At 53.4% G+C, this 22643-nt stretch overlaps 1 protein-coding gene across 1 annotated transcript in view; it reads right to left on the bottom strand.

The window, feature by feature from the left end:
• Nucleotides 1–6908: 6908 nt before the first annotated feature.
• Nucleotides 6909–22643, bottom strand: part of NOS1 (nitric oxide synthase 1) — a 50076-nt gene continuing 34341 nt past the window's right edge. The window contains exons 17-27 of the mRNA XM_087828585.1: nt 22048–22222; nt 21336–21474; nt 20871–20949; nt 15979–16172; nt 14376–14545; nt 12535–12745; nt 11870–11957; nt 10454–10575; nt 9004–9152; nt 7632–7826; nt 6909–7031 (exon numbers count right to left, since the gene is read on the bottom strand). Coding sequence (XP_087684711.1) covers nt 6909–7031; nt 7632–7826; nt 9004–9152; nt 10454–10575; nt 11870–11957; nt 12535–12745; nt 14376–14545; nt 15979–16172; nt 20871–20949; nt 21336–21474; nt 22048–22222 — 1645 coding nt within the window. The remainder of the gene's footprint in view (nt 7032–7631; nt 7827–9003; nt 9153–10453; nt 10576–11869; nt 11958–12534; nt 12746–14375; nt 14546–15978; nt 16173–20870; nt 20950–21335; nt 21475–22047; nt 22223–22643) is intronic.

The following is a 22643-nucleotide window of genomic DNA, read 5'->3' as shown; positions in this document are numbered from 1 at the left end:
GAGGACAGGTAACTTATCCAAAGTCACACAGCTGGGATTTGCACCGGGACACTCGGGATCTCTCAGCAGCAGTACTGGGTGGTGTGGTTAAGAATGCAGATTCCAGAGCGGAACAGCCTGGGTTCAGACTCCACCTGTGACATACATCCTTCTGCCTGCTTCCCAAGTTTTCAGCCGGGGAGCGCGACGAACACGTCAGTGTGGTGAAGGGTAGTATTTAGTAACTGCTAGCCGTCATTTTAATCAGCTGTGGGGCCAGGTGCTGCCTTTTGCTCCGTCTCTGACCTGCATCTCACCCTGAAGGTCACCTTCAGAATTCCCTGCAGGGTTGGCAGAAGTTCTGTTTGACACAATATTGTAGCCCATGCTTTTCCTCTAACTCGTTGGTCAGCTTCTCTCTCCTCCTCGCCTCTCTTTCCCCCTTCCCAAGACCATTCCCCAACCCGCCTCCTGACACCTGCCACAGGGTGGGCTTCCTGGGGGGCCCCTGGTGGGTGACAGCGGGCAAAGGCGTGAGAAATTCCAAGCAAACCAAACAAAAGACAGCAGTCGGCCAGGTTGAGTCCACTTTTTAATATTTTAACCATAATGCAAACAGGCATAAGTAGAATTCTGTTGAAACCCATCCAATGAGAAGGTGGGACTGTACAGAGGAAGAGCATGCGGCGGGCACGGCCTGGACAACCTGGCGGAGAGCGTGGGGCGGGCGGCGGTCCTTGGCGGTGGGTGCTGGGGCGCACGGGACACTTGGCGGAGATTAGCAGCATCGAGAGCTCAGAGGTAGGGGGAAGTCCACGTTTTTAGACGGCATGTGTGTGGTCAGATGAGACACTGCTCTGCCCACCGGCCCCGCTCCCCACCCCCGGAATGGAAACCCAAGGGGACGGCATAGAGGATAATCGACCACACTCTCCCTCTCAGCCTTCCAGAAAATCACTGCTGAGCCCAGAGTGGGTCTTATGATCACAATGACAACACAGCAACAAGGGAAACGGGGTGGAGGCAGGAGGCAGGGCGTGGAGGGCACTGGGCCTCGGTGGGTCTTCGTGAGAACGACGCTGAGGGCACAGCCTGCTATGGGAACAAAACTGCCACCCTTCTGTCTTGGGAGGAAGTTTGGGAAACCCTATCTTTTTATTTCCCCTAAAGATCCTTCCAGCGTCCGTGTGGCAGCAGATAATAGAAACAAAGCCACCGGGCTGAGAAACGCTCAACTCACTCCCAGGGACATTTGGTAATGTCCAAAGACATATTCGGTTGTCACAACTGGGGGGAGGCTGCTACCAGCATCTAGTGGGTGGTGGCTAGGGGTGCCCCTCAACATCTTCCAGTGCCCAGGATGGCCCCCCACGAAGAATTCTCTAGCCCCAAATGCCTGCAGTGCTGAGGCTGACAGACCCTAGACTCTCCTAGAGCCCAGGAGCCAAGTCTGGGCACTCGGATGTCCTGGAGTCTTTCTCCTGGCCACCTGCAGGCAGTCTCATTAACCTGCCCATTCCGACAGAAGGCTTTGTGGATAAGGCAGGCACCGTGACATGCTGGAGAGAGGCGGTGGAGATGATAATATACAAGTAAACAGGACCAGCTGACAGCAAATCTTGAGTCTGCGGTTTTCCTAACGACACAAATGGAAAGGCCCTACTGGGGGCCAGCGCTGCAGGGGCGAAGGGGCCCAGACACCTGGCTCACCCGTTCTGGCAGGAACCGTGGGCCTCATGATCTGGGTCAGGAAAATCTCACTTGTTTTGGACTTAGGGCAAACCTGACCTCTTTTTGGAGCCCAAAGCAGGTGGCTGCTGAGAGCACGTCTGGCAAGAAAATTCTGTGTTTCAAGGCCAAGGGCTACTGGCCAAGGGTCAGTTCTCTGTGCAGCCGAGCCCGGGTGAACCTTGGAAGGATCGACCCTTTGACTTGGGGGGAGGAGCGAGGGGACCAGTTATCACGTCAGCATCGCAAACGCATCTTTCTCTGGAGCCTGCTTTACCTCCCGAGCCCCCTTTCTCAACCAGAGAGGCAAGAATCTTGCCTTTCTTGTTTGTCTTCATCTCCCACAACAGATAGGTACCCGGGGCCTGTTGATTCAGCCCCTGTAATCTCTATCACTCATCTGTCTCTTTCCTCATTCCAGCCTTTCTTACTGAAATCACCTTCCCACCGGTCAACAGGCCATGCTCTGTGCTGCAGCCAGAACATTCTTTTCCAGGCTTAACTCCAATCACCTTATTTTTTTTTTCTTTCCATTTTAAAAACATTCTCAAGGACTCCCTATTGCCTACCAAATAAAGTCAAAATTCCTTAACATGCCACTCACCCTTCCCCACTGTCTGGTCCCTGACCATCTTCCCAGCGTCTCTCACCATCCCAACCCTCCTCAGCCTTCCAAAGCTGGGTACATCTGACTCCATCCCCCATTTACCCTACCCACCCCCCGTCCTTGTCTTTCCTCTCACTTTTCCTAATTCATGGCAAATGTGTCTCCCCAAACCTGCTGGTGGAATCCCACCCATTTCTCAAACCCCAGACATTTATGTTGATTCTAAGAATCAGGTCTCCGCCTACCAGACTCCAACCGTCTGTAAGAGGGGAACTGTGCTTTGCTCTGTACACGGCGCCCATGCCTTCTGCATCCCCGAGAAGCAAGAAATGTTATAGATTAAGTGCAAAAATAACGTTTGATTGCTTACAGTGGGCCAGGTACTGTAAGCGGGCATCTAGGGGCGGTATCTCAGTTAATCCACCTTGTTATACAGCTGAGTGTGTGCCAGCTCACAGCCGTCTGCAGAAACGGGCTCATTTGGAGACAGAGGCAGTGGAGACGAAATATGCACGTAAATGTGGCCAGATGAAAACAAGAGGACAAACTCTATCTCCGCTTTTGGGCTCGGGTCAGCTTCCAAAACTCCATTTTGTTGGGTCTGACGCATTCCCCCTCCCCTCCCCAAAGAAAGCTACCTGTCCATCTCCATAGAAACCAAGGGATAACCTTTCTCCCTCCAGGGAGCTGACTTCTGCTGCTTTCCCCACACGAGGCGTGGGACTTAGATTCTTAGTAATGACAGGAGAACGCGACTGTTCAGGGGATGGCCCGTTCTTCCTGGCCAAACTCACGTCTGTTTGGAGTTTTTATTTAAATGGGGTTGGAGCCACTGCAGGCCAACTCCAGGGGGAGAGGGAAATGAAAGGTCTGTAAACGGGGTAACCCCCAAATGCCCAGTTAATCCTATTTTTGCTCACCTATTGTTAAACCAAAATTTGCACCTATTTGTGGTCACTGGGACTGAACTAAAAACCACCACAAGACGGCAGCATGTACACACCCTGGATCAGAGCTCAACCCTCCACTCTCCATCTCCTGAAAGGCTCATTACAGCATCAGGGATTCTGACAAACGAGAGAAACAGATCAGTCTAGTCTCCTGTCTCGAGCCAGGAGTTAGGAAGCAGCTGCGTTGCGGCGGAAAGGCGTTTACTTTTTTTTTTTTTTTTAAATCCTTCTTGGGAGGAAAGATGAGTCCTGGTTATATAATCATTTCTTTGGACTCCCTGATAACACAAGATGATGTTTCCATCTGTCTGCCTGCTTCTTGACGGACAGGGGTACACGAAGAAGGCGCCTGGCACAGAGTGCTCACGAGTATTTATTCGGTGACGGAAAAGCATTCGTGCATAAAGCTTGATTTGACGGAGGCTGGACACAGAGGCTCATTCAGTCCCCGGGGAGCTAGTGACATTTTAGGAGGTATCTCCACAAGGCTCAAAGGGTTGGAAAGAAAGTCCCTGGAAGGAAAGCTGCTAAGGAGACAGAATCGTGTTTGCAGGAAAGATGGGGTTTCCAAGGGGTGTCGCTCCAGGTTAGGAAGGGCCAGGGAGCATGCTTAGCGTTTGGTTTCTAGGCCCGTGGAAGCTCCAGCAGGAGAAAGTAGGATTAGAGGAAAGGCAAGGAGGTCATAACTCTGTCCCAGGGCACCGGACACCAGCGGGAGCTGCCGGGGAGGGTGGAGAAAGGCTAGATATAATTTGCCCTTTCATCTAAAGACTCTTGGAGGTTGTCCTTCCTAAACATCTCTTTGGCACCCCCATTCTAAGGCCCTTCCAAAGAGGGCCAGGGCACTTTCTCTTTGGTAAGCCCCCTCAAGAGCATCAAGAAAGAAACGCCCATTGTGCAGTACATACAGCAAATGCTGACTTTCCATGCGACAAAATCAGACAGAAGGGTGAGGCTCGCCAAATGCTTCCCTCCCAACCCTGGGGGCCCAGAACAGAATCCCAGAGCCAGTCCCTTGCGGGGTGGGCACTGGAATCTCTTGGCTCTCTCTGGGGGGTGCTGCCTGCCGTTGATTTTCAGCTTTTCTGTGTAAAAAGGGACCCTCCTGTGCCACTTACTCTGAGAGGGTAAACTCAGCATCTGGCCCGCCAAGGAGAAATCGTATCAGCCGATTCCCAGTAACGACTTCACTGCCCTTTTTTTTAAAAAAAAAAATCTGAGTCGAGGGCAATTTATTTGTTAAAATTATTTTAGCAGGTTAAAAACGCGGGGATCACCTTCAAAGGGAGTTCTAAAGCCTGCAGGCAGGCCAGGCTCTTCCCACCCTGGGCTGCGGGCCTGCAGAGGATGCCACGTGGTGCCTCACCAGGGCGTCCCTCTCCAACCTGATCCACTTGAACTGGCTTCCCTGGTTTTACCCCTGAGGGTAAAGCAGCAAGCCCCATTTGGGGAACATTCCTCCTCGACATTGTTTCCAGTCTTCACAACTTTCAAGTTTCATCCATTCATACTCTTCAGCTTTGTAACATTACAATGAGGGGAAACTGAGGGCCAGCGACTTGTCCGGAGTCACCGGGTGACAAAGATGAGAAGATTCTTATTTCCAGCACATTCCCTTGGACAACATTACTTCTGGCCTCCTGGTTGGGGTTGCTCCGGGGAGGGCCTGGGATGGGTGGGTTGGGGAGGGGGGGTTGCCCGATCCAATAGATGGGTTAGTTTCCCAGCGAGGGCTCTTCTCACTGGTGCAAGAATCTAAATTGCATCTAGTTCTCTGATGCCCCCTTTCGTTGGAAGATTTCCCCCTTAATCATTACAGGCCCCTCTCTCCATGCCCTGACCCTTTATATCCAGGACCATTAGGGTGCCTCCAAGTGTCCCAGGGACACAGGCACAGCCCCCTCAGTTATGGACACGTGTGAGCAACCAACAGAGGCTGGGCCACGGTTCTTGGCACTGAGGGTCTGCAGGCAACACGCTGGCACAGGCAAGAAGACGGACGGCGCGCCCCAGACCCCGTCACACGCGCGCACACCCACGACCAGAATGTCATCCTATAAAAGGGTGAGTTGGGGCTCTAGCGGCCTGGAGACTGGCTCGGGGAAAACTCTCCCGTGTGGTCCCTGCAGCCTCTCCAGGGGAACCCCAGAAAACAAGCCCCGCCTCCAGCGACGCCCACAGCCCCGCGCGCCTCGGCGCACCGCGGACGGATCCGTCCTGGTCGGGCAGAGGGGCGGGGGCGGTGTGGTCGGAGCCTCTGCGGGTTATGAAGGCGTTGCATCGCAGCAGGAAAAACGCAAGGAGGAAACCCAAGAAGGCCAAGGAAACACGGAGAGGCGGGAACCCCGAGGAGGAAAGCCAGGCCCCAGGGTGACAAGGCCGGGCGGGGGCCGCGCGGGGTCCCGCGGGAAGGTCCAGCAGCGTCCGCGCCCACAGAACCTGCCGCCACCCCCGCCGGGGCGCGCGGGGCGGCCCCGGCCGTCGGTCCCGGCAAGAGGATCCCGTTAGGAGCTAAAAACCCTGTGGAAGAAGTGAGGAAGGAGTCAGAGAGCAAAAGGCCCCAGCGAGAGGGAGAGGGCGCCACCTAACGCTGCACAGGGCCCCCCTCACTGCGCCCCGAGCCCCGAGTCCTGGGCAGCGCCTGGCACCCAGCTGGGGCTTGGAATGAATGAATGAACGAATGAGTGAATGAGTGAGTGAATGAGTGAGTGAATGAATGAGTGAATGAATGAATGAATGAGTGAATGAGTGAGTGAATGAATGAGTGAATGAGTGAATGAGTGAATGAATAAGTGAGTGAGTGAGCGAATGAATGAATGAGTGAATGAATGAGTGAATGAGTGAATGAATGAATGAATGAGTGAATGCGTGATCACCAACACAACCGGCCAGGAAGAGGGACATTTAAAGGGGCTTGGTGACAATCCACAGGAGCTGCGATGGCCATGGCAATAGCGTGAGCCTCCTGGGCGCGCAAGTATGTCTCTGAGACGGCTGTGTGGTAAGGGGGAGACCACGGGGATACTTGGGAAACGGAGCGTGTGCTCCATCTCCACCCAAGTTACGGGGCGCAGGGTGGTGGCTCCGGGGCGTTCCCGGGCACGGGGTGGGGGAAGTGAGGTGACAGGCCAGGCTGATGTCTCACGGAGGACACTGTGGTCAGGCTCAAACAGTGAGACTCAGACTGTTTCCAGCAGTTTCTAGGGGCAGGAGTGCAGTTGTCAGAATAATGCCAATTGGAATTTGCATCCGGGAGAGCGCGTTCCCAGCGGTTTTGGGGGGCGGGAGACACGGTGTGAATCCTGACAGCTTTGCAGAGCCAGGAGCCGTCGTTCCACTAGGGGGCGCGTGAGAGGCAGAAGCCAACCCCCCCCCCCCCCCCAGCTGGGGTTCCCACACTTGAGGGCATTGGATCTCCCCGAGAAAACACACCCTGCTGCACCCTAACCCCAGAGTTTTAGATGCTGCAGGCCTGCGGTGGCCCAGAATCTGCATTCCTAACCCGTTCCCAGGTGCTGCTGCGGCTGCTGTGTCTCAGGGGACCCCTCTGTGGGAAAGTCAGGCCAATGAAGTCAGATGTCCCTGCCCATCAGGCCCCAGAAGAGAGGGCCGTGCCCACCCCTCCCTGGTGCGACCGGGCCAGCTTACTCATCGGTGTCTTTTTTGCTCTCTTCGATGAAGGCAATGGATTCAGATCTAAGGCGGTTGGTCACTTCATACGTTCGCAGGGTGACCCCGAAAATATCCTCATGGTAGCGGTTGTCATCCTAGGGGACAGACACAGGGAACAGCTCTCAAATGGCAGCCAGGGGCCCAGGGAGGGGCAGATATGCTGACACAGGGGATGAGTTATCCCTATAGAAAATAGCCCCTAAAGAAAGGAGGCGTAACCCAGCGCCCCCTGGAGTACCGTTTGGTCCCCCACTGTTTGAGCAAGACCCTCTGCCCCCCAGGGTGTGGGGTCCCTCTGGCCCAGATGACAATGAACACTTATGTTCCCAATCCAGGAACAAGCTGCTGCTATGGCAGTTCTGAGGACAGAGGAGGCTCTCTCCCTCCTCCTGGTTCCTGCAAGTTGGGTGGTTGGGTTGGGATGGTCTCTGTCTACCTAGTGACCTGCCCGCTTGCTGTTTTCACAGCCCACAGCCCCCCACGATATTTCATACACTCCCCTGCATGCCCAGCCATCCTTCCTTCTCTCTCAACTATAGGCTGGGACCACCTAAGTTCTCCGCCCTAGCCAGAAATGGAAAAATCGGAGCAGGGACATCAGCACGGCTCCTCTTGTCATAGAGGCAGGTGGGGTGAGGAGGAGACAGGACACTGGGCGCCGGGAAGGGGGTGCAGGTCACCAGCCCGCCGCTCACCCTCAGCCGGCTGATGAACACGCCGGCGTCCTCCACGGAGAGTTTCCCCTGCTGGGCCATGATGCGCTGGATGGCTTTGAGGACATCGGCGGCCATGGTGACGTCCCCACAGACGTAAATGTGGCCCCCTTGCTCCTTCAGGGCTCGGTACACAGATTCCGCCAGCTTCTCTTGCAGGATGTCCTGCACGTACTTCTGCGGGGAGCAGGGGAGCCAGGCTGTGTGACCCCCCCCCCCCCAGGGAGCAGAGCCTGACCTGGGAGCTTGCGGTCAGGTGGTGATCCCTGGGGTCTTGGAAGAGTGAAGTTGGGGAGGAGGGAAAGGGAACCCGAGGCTGTGGGAAGGAGCTGCTTCCCACTTGGGACCTCAACTCTGCTGAGGACCCCAGAACCATCTCCTGGAGGGGCATGAGAGGGGGGCATTGTCTACCTGCTCCTCTCTCCAACAACCAGGGGTTGCCCACGAGGTGTGAACACCAGAGCAGCCCCAGGCAGATAGCAAGAGCTGGGGCCGGGTGACGGGCTGCCAGGCCACACCTGTGCAAAGCCAGCTGCTGCAGCTGGAGTGAGACGTGGGCTCAGGGAATCTGGGGTGGGCACCGGGAATTCGCTACAGCCCCCAGGCAATCTGTCTAGCTTGTTCTGATGTCTTTAGCCCAGCAAACTCCCCTCCAGGAGGCTGGCATTCAGCTCGTAAGTCCTGGTTTGGCTGTCCTGGTTGTTAAAATGTTGATGTACTTCTGTTGTCAAATGGCCACTGCCCAGATTCTCTGAGTTTCCCCCTCACCCCAGTTGTCCTGGTCCCCTGCCTGGAACCACCCCTCCACCCCAGACCTCCCCAAGATCCAGAAGGAGGTGCTCCAGTCCTGTGGCCCATGTCCATTTGACTGGTAGGGTCTCCTATGGGCTGTTAACTATTTTTTAAAATTCACATTAAAATTTTTAAAAACTGAGTATTATAAAACAAACATAAAACTCACCATTGAATCATTTTAAAATGTACAATTCAGGGGCGCTGAGTGCATTCGCCATGCTGTGTCACCACTCTATTTCCAAACCTTTTCACCGCCCAAACTGAAGCCTGGTCCCAATTACGAGTCACTCCTCATTTCCCTTCCCCCAAGCCCCTGGCAACCACCAATCTGCTTTCTGTCTCTGTGGATTTGGCTGCTCTGGATATTTCATCTAAGTGGCATCATATACTGTGAGCTGTTAAATAGTTTAAATGGATATTTTTAGGCCCCATGCTTTCTGAAGCCATCTCTCGGAGGAGGATTCCGGGAGGGTGAGGGGTCCCTGGGAGGGGGTGTGCATGCGTGCACGGGCGGGCCTGTGTGCGGGCTGGGGTGGGGAGCGTGGATGAGCGGGGTTACCTTTGGTTTGTCTGGCTCCCGGGAGTAGGCCGTGTACAGCTCTCTGAAGACGCCCGTGTTCCTGGCCTGCAGGGTCTCCTCCCTGTAGATGTGGTCTATCTTGGACTGCCGGCACCCGAAGACCAGGATCATGGGGCAGGGGCTCATGCCTGGGGACCAGGAGGAGCTCACGTCACCAACGGCTCTGACGTCTGATTTGGGGGATGGCTGGTGGTGCCAGGGGGTGGGGTACTGGGAACCTCAGTGGGTGCCATGTGGATAGAGGTACATGAACCCAGGGGCAGGCAATATACGGACTCACACACCTTTACACACATACACACACACACACACACACACACACGGAAGTAGGTAAGGTGTGCTCAGACTCTGGCAAACCTCCCTTCTCTGGGTCTCAGTCTTCCCTCCTGGCCCCTGTGGGAAGTGCTAAGACCCCAGACTTTGGAGCAATACTGCCTGGGTTCAAATCCCAGCTCTGTCTGACAATGAACACCTTACTCAGCTTCCTATGTCTCCATTTCCCCCATGTACAAAATTGAAATGATAACAGCAACTACCCGATAGGGTCTTGTTACAAATGGGCGTCAAACATGAGGACGGTGCCTGGCACACAGCGAACACCGTGTCAACGCTGTTCCAGCTGACTGCCGGTTCCACAGGGCAGGTGTTTGTTTTCAAAGTTGTTTCTGTCCCGTTTATTGGTATGCCTCCAGTGCCGACAACAGTGTTTGGCATTTATCAGACGCTCAGCAACCCCCTGTTTAATACCAACACTGTGGCTCTCTTTTCCTCTCTCCTCCAGAAGTTGATCTGTGTGTGTCCCACACAGCCAAGCCTGCTCTTGACAGAATCCCATAGACACACATCCATTTGAGAAGGTTTCATGCCTACCCCTTCCAGGGCTGCTTGCATTTTAAAGAAGGGTCCTATCTTGACAGTCAAAGAAATGTGAAATTTCAGGCCTTAGCATAAGCTGTGTGGGAGATTTTTTGGACAGTCCTTTTTTTTTTTTTTTTTTAATTAATTTTTTTAAAACCTCACCTGAGGATATTTTTTCCATTGCTTTTTCAGAGACAGTGGAAGTGAGAGAGGGAGAGAGAGAGAAATATTGATGTGAGAGCGACACATCTACTGGTTGCCTCCTGCACAAGCCCCGACTGGGGCCAAGGATTGAGCCTGCAACCGAGGTATGTGTCCTTGGCCGGAATCGAACCCGGGACCCTTCAGTCCATAGGCCAACGCTCTAACCACTGAGCCAAAACGGCCAAGCTGGACGGGTCCTTTGAATCGCACCATGGGTCAGGTCAGCTCCCCCCACCCCTAACCAGGCAAGGTTGCAAGAGAGAGAGAATGGAGCCACGCCGGCGTCTCCCACTGCGGAGACACAGGTGGGCCCCCCCAGGTCTGGGGGGAGGGGGGGAAACCACGTGGCTACTGGCCCGGGACCCACCTCTGTGTTGGATATCAAATTGCCGCTGCTGCCAGAAGCTTCGGAAAGGGGCGATGCCGGTGCCCGGGCCAACCAGGATGCAGGGCACTTGGGGATTTCGGGGAAGGTGGAAGCTAGGAGCCCTGGACAAAGAAAAGAGAGTCAGAAGGCTTGCTGAGTCCACTGTGATCAAGACCAGTTGGGTCTTAGCCCAGGCAGCTGTCTTGGGTAGAAATACAGCAGGGCCTGCAAAACTCTTCAGCCTAGGCTGGGTGCCCCTAATCAGGGTGGGAGGTCCCGCAGATCTGGGGGATCCCTAGAGTCTGCCTAGCCCTCCATTTCCCAATGATCTCCATTGCTGAGCTGAGTTTATTTGAAAGGGCAGCAGAGTTTATTTGACTCAGGGTTTCCCTACCCCGGCTCTACCGACACTTGGGGCTACATGCTTCTCTGTTGTGGGGACTGCCCTGTGCATTGTAGGCTATTGAGCAGCTCCCCTGGTCTCCACCCACTAGATTCCAGGAGCACCCTCCAGACATTGCCAGATGTCCTTTGGGGTGGGGGTAGGGCCAAATCACCCCCCCGAGGAGAACCGCTCATTTAACCATCCACAAGATCTAGTATCAGGGAGTCACAAACTCCAGTAGATGAAAGAATCACTCCTGGGGGAGCGTTAAAGGGGTGCAGATTTCTGGGCCATGCATGCAGTGGCTAGGACTCTGTATTTCTGAAGGTGTATGGACCATCCCACGAACATTCTACCTTCAACAGTTTAGAAGAGTGGCCAAGGTCACTGTCCAGGTAGAGAAACTATTGGTTGACAAAGCAGATACATACAATGGGCCTAAGTTCAGGCATGTCCTTTGTTTTTATTTTTAAAAATAGAACATAAAAATAAAAAAATTGATTGATTGTGATAGGAACGTTTAACATGAAATCTACCCTCTTAATGAATTTTTAAGTGCACAATGCAGTACTGTTAACTATAGGCAGGAATATCCTTTAAAACTGAGTTTGGGAGGAAAGGCTCTGATGGATGGAGTTGGAGGAAGGTGTTTGGATCTTCCCTGTTTCTAAGAAACCGGGGACAGATGGGGTGTCCTATAGAATTTGGATAGAATCTCCCCTGGCCTGCAAATCCCACGAAGGCTGAGACTGCACTTGCTGGCTCTCCAGTGGAGCCTCAGCATCTAGCACAGCACATGCACCTGATCGGTGTCCGTTGCACTGACTTGACCTTGACTAGAGGGTGTCCTTAGCTTTCGCTAAGTTCTGTCTCATAACCCCGTTTCCTTAACAACCCGGAGGGATGCAGAAGGCTGAGCCCCTCTGACTCAGCCGCCTCTCCAGACCTTTGGGCTGGTCCACCCAGCCCGGCTCAGGACACCAATATGCAGATTTGGGGTGGCCACTCAGTTCCCGTCACTTGCCACTCACCCTCTCACGAAACAGGGGACCACCTCGGCAGCCTGTATCCGGTTGAGCCAGGAGGAGCACACCCCGTGGTGAACTGGTCCGTCTCCATCTAGCAGAATAAACAAGGTGGTCTGGCTCGCCTGCTGTCCCCACGCTTCCCCGTCATTGGTCTCCCCCCTTGATGCAGGAGCCCCAATGCCAAGTTTCTGCCTTGGGGTTCCTTGCCTGGGTCCTTTCCTCTAAAGGGGAGGAGGAAGTGGCATAGCTGGGGGTGAGCCTGTGAGCTGTGGAAGTGCCCAGCGCTGCTGGGTAGGGGTGAGTTGGATGCAGATCCTGCCCTCTGAAAGGCTTTGGTCAATGGGCTCTCCGCGGGCTGCTGGGGTCCCAGAACCCTCTCAGGCACCGTGCATGTGCATTGCTTTATCAAGGACGGAAAGTACTGGAAAACACGGCCATGGAATCTGACCGACCTACGGCCAGCTGGACACCCTGCAATAGAGAGCCCCCTGCTCCAAGGAAATGGGTTGTGGTGGCTTCTAGCTGCCGCATGGAGTTGGTTCTGCCTAAGGGGACAGCGTGCCTGCTTCGCTTCTTCCCACAGTTTCCTGGCCGTGGGCGTGGGTCTCCAGCCAGGGGTCCCTGGGGGCAAACGCAGACCCGGAGGATCTCCCAGCACCTCTGCCTACCTCGGGTGGAGTAGGAGACGATGGCCACGGTGAGGTGCACCTCATCGGGGTACATGTCCGGGGAGGAGCTGATGGAATAGTAACGAGGCTGCAGGAGCGACAGCTGGGTCAGGAGCAGGGTGGCAGGCATCTGGATGGACCGGAACTCCTCCAGCACCTCCACAATGGTGGGATTCTTGCCCCATTTCCATTCCTCGTACTCCTGCAATCCCTGTGCCAAGGAGAGGGACAGGAAAATGCACTCAGCTCCTGGTACAAACTGCCAGTGAGGGCTTGAGGAGGGACAGAGAAAAGGCAAATAAAAATAATAGTTAACACTTAACATAGTTAATACTCTGTGCCAGGTTTTATCTCCCTCTCGGACCTTATGAAATAGGTATGACTGTTATACCCATTTTATAGATGAGGAAACTGAGGGATATAGAGGTGCCATGGCTACGAGGTGGTGATTCTGGGTTTTGAATCTAGGCCGGGGAGGGCAAACTTCAGCCTGCAAAACAAATCTGGCTCATCCCTTGCTTTGTATATTTAAATGGTTTGGGGGGAAGCATCAGAAAAAGAATACTATAGTTTTTATGACATAAAAATATGATATAAAAGTTAAACTTCAGTGTCCACAGATAAAGTTGGATTGGCCCCCACCAGTCACACCCACTCACTTATGTATCGTCCACGATGTTATGCCACAAGGAGAGTTGAGCGTCGCGACAGAGACCAAACGCACTGTGAGCCTAAAATATTTACTACCTGGCCGTTGACAGGAAAAATGTGCCGAGTCTTATCCTAGGCAGTCTGGCCCCAGGATCTGGGGTCCTGACCTTTACACCGTCCTGTAGCATGTGAAGGTGGAAAGGGAGGCACCGTGGAGGGAGGCCTTACAGGTACAGAACGCAGACATGCGATTTGTGGGTTTGCAAGGGTGGGGGTGCATGTGCACAGAGCATGCTCAGACAGGAAATGACGGTCCCAAAGGAACAGGGCAGGGTGTGGGGGACTGTGCTCAGGGGCGTGTTGACAGCAAGACCCAGCTGTTACTAGGGAACAGAGGTAGCCTCCCTGGGGCTTGAGTGATTTTTCCTACATCTCAGAAGCTGCCCTGGGTAATCCCAAGAGGTTCAGATTTTGAGAAGAGGTAAAGCCCATCATAAGCTCATTGCACAACAAAGCCTTCTCCCAGGTCTCTAAAGACCATCCTTGCTTTATTGATTAGGGCATGGCACCGGTGAGAATGTGCCTCCCGGATCTCCAGCCTCACTGAACCGCAGCGGCGCAACTGGCCGAGAGCCCCAGCAGCTGCTCTCCGAAGGTGACATCCACCTGGAACCGACATGGTCACCTGTGCTGGTCTCTCCTTCGACTGCAAGTGAAGGAGGGAAGAAGCCAGGGTGGCAGCAGCTGTGCGGGGGGGCTTCACCTTTCCACCAGAGGCCTCCTTCGTCTTGAAGTCCTACCTACAGCTCCTCTGCATGGGCACAGGCTGATCTTTAAAACAGGGCACTGTGAGATTCTCCGTTTCTTTTTCTTCCAAGCCCTGGCTAAGACGGAACTAAGGACGCCCCGGTGTCCCAAAGGATGGAAGGAGGAACAGCCATTTCTACGGTGGTCCAAGAACTGTGAGATTCAACGAGGTCACTGTCATTCTATCGGGGCTTAGAACCAGGTGAGATGGTCGGGACTAACCGGAATCGACTAGTCAACACGGTCACTTTCTGCGAACTAGAAACCGGCAAAGCTTGCTCAAGGCTGCCACCTGCTGGAAGGCCTGCTGTAATACTATGCAGCTCTCCAAGGCCCAGGAGGTGACAGGCGCCCCCTGGGATCGCAGGGGGCCCGGGACCCACCTTGCTGAGGACCAGCAGACGCTGCTTCTCTTTCTCGCTGGTGGCCAGGGAGGCAAACTGCTGCAGCTGCAGCGGCGTGGGCGGAGTGGTGATGTCCAGGTAGTACTTGAAGGCCTGGAAGATGGTGCAGGGCGGCAGGCGGTGCTCATCCGTCCAGTTGCTGATAACTCCTGTGGAGGCACAATTGGGGGGTGGGGGGGGGTGTCGGGGCAAGGGGAGTCTGAGCTCTGAGGGCTCGGGTCCAAGTCAGGATGGGGCTGGGGGAGCCCAACAACCCCTCGCCTCTAAATCTTCCGTATCCCACGTCTACACCTCATGTGTGCAAGGAGCCTATCCAAAATCCATTGAGCAAACTAGTCCAAACATTAAAAAAAAGAAACAAATATTAAAATAGCACGAGACAGTCCCCCGGTGTTCTACGCAGTGAGCCACCAACTGTGCGTGAGTTAAGAGTCTATTTTGGCTCTGTCTGTCCTCTCGTGGGATCAGCCTCTCACTCCTCCGAGTGGCAGTCTAGTGTTTAAAATTACAAATGTGCTTAACACTTAGTACTTTCTAGGTGACAAGTACTGGTCTCAGCACTTTATATTAACTCCTATAATCCTTCTCGTCTCCCCAAACTCACAACCAGCGTAGGTGGCAGGTCCTATTATTATTCCTCTTTTGCACTGGAGATAAATGGAAGCACAGAGAGGTTAAGGAATTTGCCCAAGGTCACACAGCTCGTACGTGTGAAGTCAGGCAGTCTTCTAACTGCCATATCGTACCGCTTCTGTGTACTTTTCATTCAACATAACCCCCCAACACGAGCCTCTCCTTCATCGGGGACTCAACCCAAGATAAACAGGCACAGTTCCAACCTGGAGCAAGAACTGGCTGGGTGGGATTTATTACGAGAAGGTGTGTCTCTCCAAAGTGGGGCCTTCCTAAGGGATTTTCAACAGGGCTTTGACTACCTACCATGTTCACATTCTGCCCTGACTTTCCACCCTCTCTCCTTTGTAAAGGTCTGTCACTGTACCACAGGCTGCCATGCAAGGTCACTGCTGTTCCTCGCACCTGAGCCCTGAGCTCAACTGCACCTACTGAGAGGAAGCACTGGCCCACTTGCCTTTGCAAGTTCTTCAATGGGAATGTCAAGAATGGTCGCTGAGATAGGTTGGAACTTGATCTAATGAATGCAGATATGTGGTTTCATGCCTTGTGGGCCATTGAGCTTCACACAAGGCGTTTGGATTCTGAGAGGAGGCAGGGTCAGAGTTCAGCCACTCTCTACTCTGTGGGCAGTGGGGTGGCGGTGATGCAAAAAGGGAGATGAGTAGGCTCTGCTCAAATCAGTTTCCCCCAATGACGAACCATTGATGTCCTGGCATCACACACAATCGATCAGGCCACTGGGCCAAGGCTGATCAGCCAAGAGAAATGGGGAGTCTTCCGTCTCATAAGCTGGAGGCAACAGAGGCCCACTCTCCTACCTGGATTGGTGACTGGGACCAAGAAGAGGTCTCCTCTCCCCCGGACACCCACTGCCTCTGGAACCCCATGGGGAAGGGAAGGGCCCTTGGGAGTGGACAGGTGAGGTGCCCGGCGTGGCTATAGTTACCCAAGGCCGTGTTCCGCTCTTCCAGCAGCTCCACTTTCACCAGCTGGTTGACAGGGGGTGAGTCCTCCAGCCGCTCGATCAGGGCATTCACGAGGTCCTCGTGGTTGCCGGGGAAGACGCCCAGGTGGTCCCCAGGCTGGTACTGCAGCTCCTGGTTCCCGTTGGTGTGGAGACGCACGAAGATGGTTGATCGGCTGGGGGGAAGGACAGGGGAGCGATCAGATAAGGGCCACCAGCTATTGCCCCCTTTCTTTGTGCCTTCGTAGGTCCTGTGACTGCAGTTTCCCTCCTTCCATTCTCCTTGGGGCCCATGCCAACCAGACTTCTGTCCCTGTCATTTCCACACTACGGCTTTTAGCAAGGTCACCCGTGAGCTCCTCCTTGCAAATCCAACAGCCGGTGCAAGTCCAGTGCTCATGCTGGTCATGGGAGCAGCGCAGGGCCCGGCTGCTCCCTTCCTCCTCATGGATTCTAGTCCCCCAGGCTCTCCTGGTCTCCTCTCTGGCTGCCCTGGCTCAGCCTCTTTTGCTGGCTCATCTCCCCAAACTCTGGACACTGGAGCCCAGGGTTCAGTCCTCACAACCCTTCTTTTTTTTAAAAAAAAAAAATGTTTTTATTGATTTTTAGAGGAGAAGAAGGGAGAAGCACAGAGAGAAATATCCATGAGAGAGAAACATCATCGATTGCCTGCCTCCTGCACACCCCCTACTGGGGAACAAACCTGGGCATGTGCCCTGACCTGGAGTTGAACCTTGATCTCTTGGTTCCTAGGTCAATGCTCAGCCACAGAGCCACAGCAGGCCCGGGCAGACCTCTTTGTTTATCTATCTTTCAGCCCCTGCTTTTCCTTCCTCCATAGCGGTGACCATCGTCTGATCCACAGCAGCATTTACTTCCTTACCTGGTTTGTGGTCTGGCCCCTGCCCATCCCCTGGCCCCCACGGCACTGTAAACTCTAGAGGAAAGGGGGTTGGTCTGTCTGTTTTGTTCAGGGCTCTAACAGTGCATGGCACATAGTAGGTGCTCAAGAAATATTTGTTGGTTAAATATTTCAGACCCACAGGTGCCAGAACAGGTTTTGTTCTCAGTACCAATGGGGGTCTCTCTCAGCGACAATTATCCCACGGGAGCCGAGGCAGTGGTGTCCCCAGTCTGTGAAATTCCATCTCCCCCAGAATCCTAAACTCCGCCCCCTTCTGCAACGGGATGTCATCATATCGTCATGGAAAAAGGGAAAAGGGCCTGGCCTTAAGCTTGGGTTGTTGCTAAACACAAATCCACCGATGTTATAAAATTGAGAGATCTAAGGAGAAAACCCAGAGAGACACCCGTTTCCACCTGCTGGGTGTGCCCTTTCTCATTGATTTTTGTATTTCAAGTGCAGGGAGGCCTGTGCAAAGGGAATGGGGGCTTCAAGTATGAATTCCCAGACTATGATTATTCTGGGCCTTGTAAGGTATTAATACAGATACTACGTTTTACACAATCTCTGAAAACTTGGGGACCGGTCACACTTTGGTAAGTCAAATCCTTCGTACACCTCGGGTTACGACTGCATTTCCGATCGGCTTCTGCGCTGCCAGCTGGTTTTCAGTTGCCTGAGAGCCTGGTATTCAACATGAAGTTTCTACATTCTGCCTTGAATCATCAAGGCTGGGATAAGCTAATGGCACTCCCTATTTAAAGGGTTTTTAAAGAGCCCTTTTGTGCTGCAAATAGCCACCATTATTAAAAATAGCTGTGCTGGCACACTTGCTTTTTGGGGTGTCAAGTATTTTTTTTGAAATGGGGAAACTTGGTGTCTGAAATTGTGAATGGCGGTGGTAGGGCCCGGGGTCCCACTCTCCCTCCCTGGGCAGGTTTTGCCCTCTGTGGGGCACTGGTTTTGTGCATGACCGATTCTGCTCTGAGCTCACCCCGATCTTGGTTCCCAGAGAGCAGAGAAAGACATTACCCACCGCTAGCTCCGGGAAGGGAATTAGCGGAGGCCCGCAGCCAGCAGGCGGCGCTGCGGGGTCGCTAATTTGGGAGCCTCCTGAGACACCGGCAGGAAGCCTTTCAAAGGCCCGCAAATCAATTCCCACTTTCTCCCAGATCATCACGATTTCTTTCAGAAGTATATTCGCCTCTGTGCTTTTGGCTGGCACAAAATACAAATGCAGAGGACACGAACTTGCTGTGCTGGCTCACGCTCACGGCCACTTGCCCCAAGTCCTCTTGAACGTGGCAGAAGGTGGTCAGGCAGATAAGGGGCAGAGATGCGGATGGAGCTGGCAGGTTAGCTAGAAGGCGGGCCCGGGCTCTGCCTGTGCTGGGAATTTAACCAAGGGGACTCTGCAAACCACTGACAACCCCAGCGCACAATGCCACACGGCCCTAGGGCACCTTGATGGGCGTTTCCTTGGAGCGCAGCAGGAAGCTGATCCCTGATGGGTAACACTAGCCTGGAGACCGACCTTCTCAAATCTCAGTTCTGTTGGAGTTTCTAAGTGTAGGGTTTTCTAGGCCTTTTAAAAACAAAACAAAACAAAAACCTTGGGACACATAGAGACCATTGAAAAATATTAGGGGGAGAAAGAAAGGGAAGCATTGGGGAGATAGCAGCCACTTGGGCTTTTTTCACCCCCTCCCCCAGAGTAGCCCCTGCTTGTGATGTGTTTACATCCACACACAGAAGCATAACACACACACACACCCTCGCATGCATGCGCTTGGCAGTGGTTCAATGCCAGGCTCCCAGATAAAACAATAGTCGGCTACTGTCCAGCATTAAATGAAAGAAAAAAAACACACTAATGTTCAATCTTCCACGAAAAGGGTAAATATTGTCTGTCTAGAGCAGTTTGAGTCAATAGGTTCATTCAACAAATTAATATTGAATGTCAGGCACTGTTCTAGGCACTGGTGAGTGACAGATAAAGACAAAGTATCCTGCTTTCACTGGGAAGTAACTTAAAAAGATCTCAGACGGGTCGGTGATGCGGATGGGCAGGTGGCGATGGGCCGGGGGCAGCGGGCTAAGAGACCATCAGATAGATGGTCAGGGAGGCCTCCCTGGTGACTTGACATTTGAGCAGAGACCTGAACAATGAGAAGCCGACATGCAAAGATCTGGGGGGAGAGTGTTCCCGAGAGGAGGGGCGGCACGTGCCAAGGCCCTGAGGTAGGAAGCAGTGTGGCGTGTCGAGGAAGGGAAAGGAGGCTGGAGTGTTTGGAGAGCGATCAACACAGGGCTGAGTGGCGGAAGGTGGTCAGAGCTGGGCCTCTAGCCTTCTCTAAAGCCTACATTTTCCCTCCTCCTTCTGACTTCCAGGACTTACACCCACACCCACCCATTAGTGCTCCATTACACTCTCTTCTGTACTCCTTGCTAATTGGTGCTTATACATCAGAAAATTTATTTCCTGGCTAAGCAGTAACTGCGGTCACTTTTCTCTTTAGATTTGCAAGGACCACCCCCGAAAGGCTGTTTACTTCCTCTTAAGCACTTTGCTTGCAATTAAGGGTCTCTAGTGGGGGTGACAGGGGAGAGCTTGCTATGGCCTCCTGGGTCAAACAGCCCGACTTGGGCCCTAGGCAGGGAAAAACGGGAGTTTTTCACTCGGAGCTAGGGTAAAACCCAGGGCTGTCCAGCTCAAGAGACCTCTCTTTGTCCTGTGCCATGCGTGCAAAGAATCAAGATTTCAAAAGCTCTTCATGCGCTATAACTGAAACATGAAAAAGATTCCAGTCAACGGACCAATGCAAAGATATTCGTGTGTGCTAAGAAGTTTATGTATCTGGTGGACAGGCCTGGCTGGGTCATTCTGAAAAGACCTGATAGCTAAGACGCCCTCGCCAGGTGGCTCAGTTGGTTGGAGCACTGTCTCATACACCAAAAGGTTGCGGGTTCGATTCCCGGTCAGGGCACATACCTAGACAACCAATTAATGTTTCTTTTTCATAATGTTTTCCTCTTTCTCTTTCTCCCTTCCTCTCTCTCTAAAAGTCAATAAAAACATATCCTCGGGTGAGGATTGAAAGAAAAACACTTGATAGCTAAGAGTAGCAAGTCCATAAGCTTGAACGGGCGGTCAGCCTGGCTGTTAGGACAGCGCCTGCCATCTCGGGCGGCATCAGCATGTCGTGCTCCCATCGGGGACGGTAATAATAACCTCAGCGCACTTGGCAGTGATCACAGGACCTGCACTGCACTGTGACCAGGTCTGAATGACACTTCCAACAGGACAGAGTGTGTCCTTCTACTAAAGCAAAAGGCGTGGGAAACCAGGTCTTAGGAAGAGCAGTGGGAAGGACTCAGGGCCCAGGAGAGACTGGTCAAGGTCTTGGTTCTTTGTAGGAGTCTCATCTGGAAGAACCAAATTTTTTTTTTTTTTAAGTGTCACCGGAGAGTGTAACTGGGATCCAAAAGGAGTGCTAGGAAGATATGCTCTGGTTCTAAGCTATAGTAAGATGATTTCTAACACTTAGGACTTCAAAACACACAGTGGCTGTTTTGTGCAGTAGTGAGCCTCCCACTATTCCAAAGGAATTTAAGCAGAACGCCAGAGAAGAGTCATCTGCAAGGAGGAAATGCCTGGACTAAGTGCTTTTGACTAAGATGCTACGGTACAATTAGCAGTTCTAACGGGAGTGTCTATATGGCAAATTCTTTATAAAACCATTGTCTTTTCTCTTTCCAGGGTGATCGTCTCCATCTCTTCTTCCTGTCCCTCCGGGATGGAGCTTGGCCAAGGAAAAGCAGGAAACCAAGATGCTACAAAGCAGCAAAGGGGCTCGACGGCTCTTGGGATGGTAACAGGAGACCGGTCCTTGGAGTCAGCAAGGACCCCACCTCCCCGTGGGGGCTTCTGGAGCAGAGGGGGGCAACCCGAGTGAGCAAATGTTCCTACCTGGACTTAGGGCTCTGAAGGTTTTGACGGCTGAGCAGCCGAGCGGCCGAGACCCGCTTTTTGTGGACACTGGACAGACCTGCGGGAGGAAACCAACAGTCTTTCTGAAATGGGGTAACCACTGTCAGTGAAACGCCTTCGGCTTCTCTGGCCCCATCACTCACACGTCCACTGTCCTCTGGAGTCGAGGGAAGAGGGAAGGGGTCAGGCACTGGCTGGGGGGGGGGGGTGGACAATGCAGAACACAGAGCACATCTGGCTGCATGTAGTTAACAGGAGGCTGGCCCAGGGTAAGGCCCGTGGCGCGGAGAGAGGGGCGAGGGGCAGCCATGTATTCGTTTTGGGAGGACTGATCTAAAGGGACCCTGAAGCGATGAAACTTTCCCTCAGCACCTTTCAGAGGTGGGAACCCCGACTTTGCTTTCCCGCCGTCCCGAAAGCCTGCCCGGGAGAGGGCGAGGGTACCTTGGGCGAGCTCCGGAGCTTCGGCCACATAGGTGAGGCGGAACTTGTTCCTCTTCCAGCTGCGGTCATTGCTGATGAGGGAGTTGTTCGCCTTCTCGATGTTGACGTCATCTCCCACGCAGAACACATCACAGGCTGCCTGTGGCACACAAGGGCTTTCAGTGACCTACGCCAGCCAAGAGGGACTGCTCTCCAACAGGCCCAAGTCATGGCATGTATCCCACCATCCACCCATCTATCCACCCACCCACCCATCCGTCCATCCATCCATCCACCCATCCATCCATCCATCCATCCATCCATCCATCCATCCATCCATCCACCCACCCACCCACCCATCCTTCTAGCGATCAATCCATCCACCCATCCACCCATCCTTCTATTGACCCATCCATCCACCCATCCTTCTATCGATCCATCGATCCATCCATCCACCCACCCATCCATCTACCTAACACTCTTAATCTGTTTTTGCGGACCAACTCCTTAGCCACAATGCTGGAGGTTGGATTCAAGGTGGAGAATGTGTGTTTTAAGGCCACCCTAACTCATCTGAGTTGTTTAAAGCTGTCTCTGGGATGGACACATGGGGGAAGTACCAGGGGTCCTCTCAAGTTTCCTCTATTTCTGATGGTTTAGGTGGCCTGTCTTTGGGGGTCAAGGGGAGCATGACTTCTCCCCCTGGGTCTCTGAGATCTGGGAAGACGGTTACCTTGAAGACCTTCTTGGCCCAGGTCCTGAAAGCCTCCTCCTGCCCACAGAGCTCATCCCCCTCCCCCATCTTCAGGATCCTCTCTCCTCCCAACTCTTCCAGGAGCGTATCCACGGCATGTCCAAAGGCGCAGAAGTGGGGGTAAGCCCGAGAGCCAAGGCCAAACACCGAGAACCTGCGAGACAGCAGAGAGCCCATGCCGGGGGCTGTGGGGATCTGGGGTGCCTGGGGTTATGAGTACAACTACGTCCCCCCAAATTCATGTTGAAGCCCCATCCCCCAGTGTAACTGTATTTAGAGATGGCGACTTCAAGGTAACTAAGATTAAAGGAGGTCGGAATGTGAGGGCTCTGATCCAACAGGACTGGTGTCCCTATAAGAAGAGGGAGAGACACCAGAGTCTCTCTCTGCACGTGCACAGTGGAGAGGCCATGTGAGGACACAGCAAGAAGGTGGCTGTCTACAAGGCGGAAACCAATCCTGCTGGCACCTTGATCTTAGACTTTCAGCCTCCACAACTATGAGAAAATAAGTTTCAGTTGTCGAAGCCACTTAGTCTGTGGTATTTTGTTAAGGCCACCCGAGGAGATTAATAC

The sequence above is a fragment of the Miniopterus natalensis genome, chromosome 20 (genome assembly GCF_054644295.1).
Source record: "Miniopterus natalensis isolate mMinNat1 chromosome 20, mMinNat1.hap1, whole genome shotgun sequence".
In the NCBI taxonomy this organism is placed as follows: Eukaryota; Metazoa; Chordata; class Mammalia; order Chiroptera; family Miniopteridae; genus Miniopterus; species Miniopterus natalensis.
Note: the sequence above shows the minus strand (reverse complement) of the source record. Positions and strands in the feature narration are given on the sequence as shown.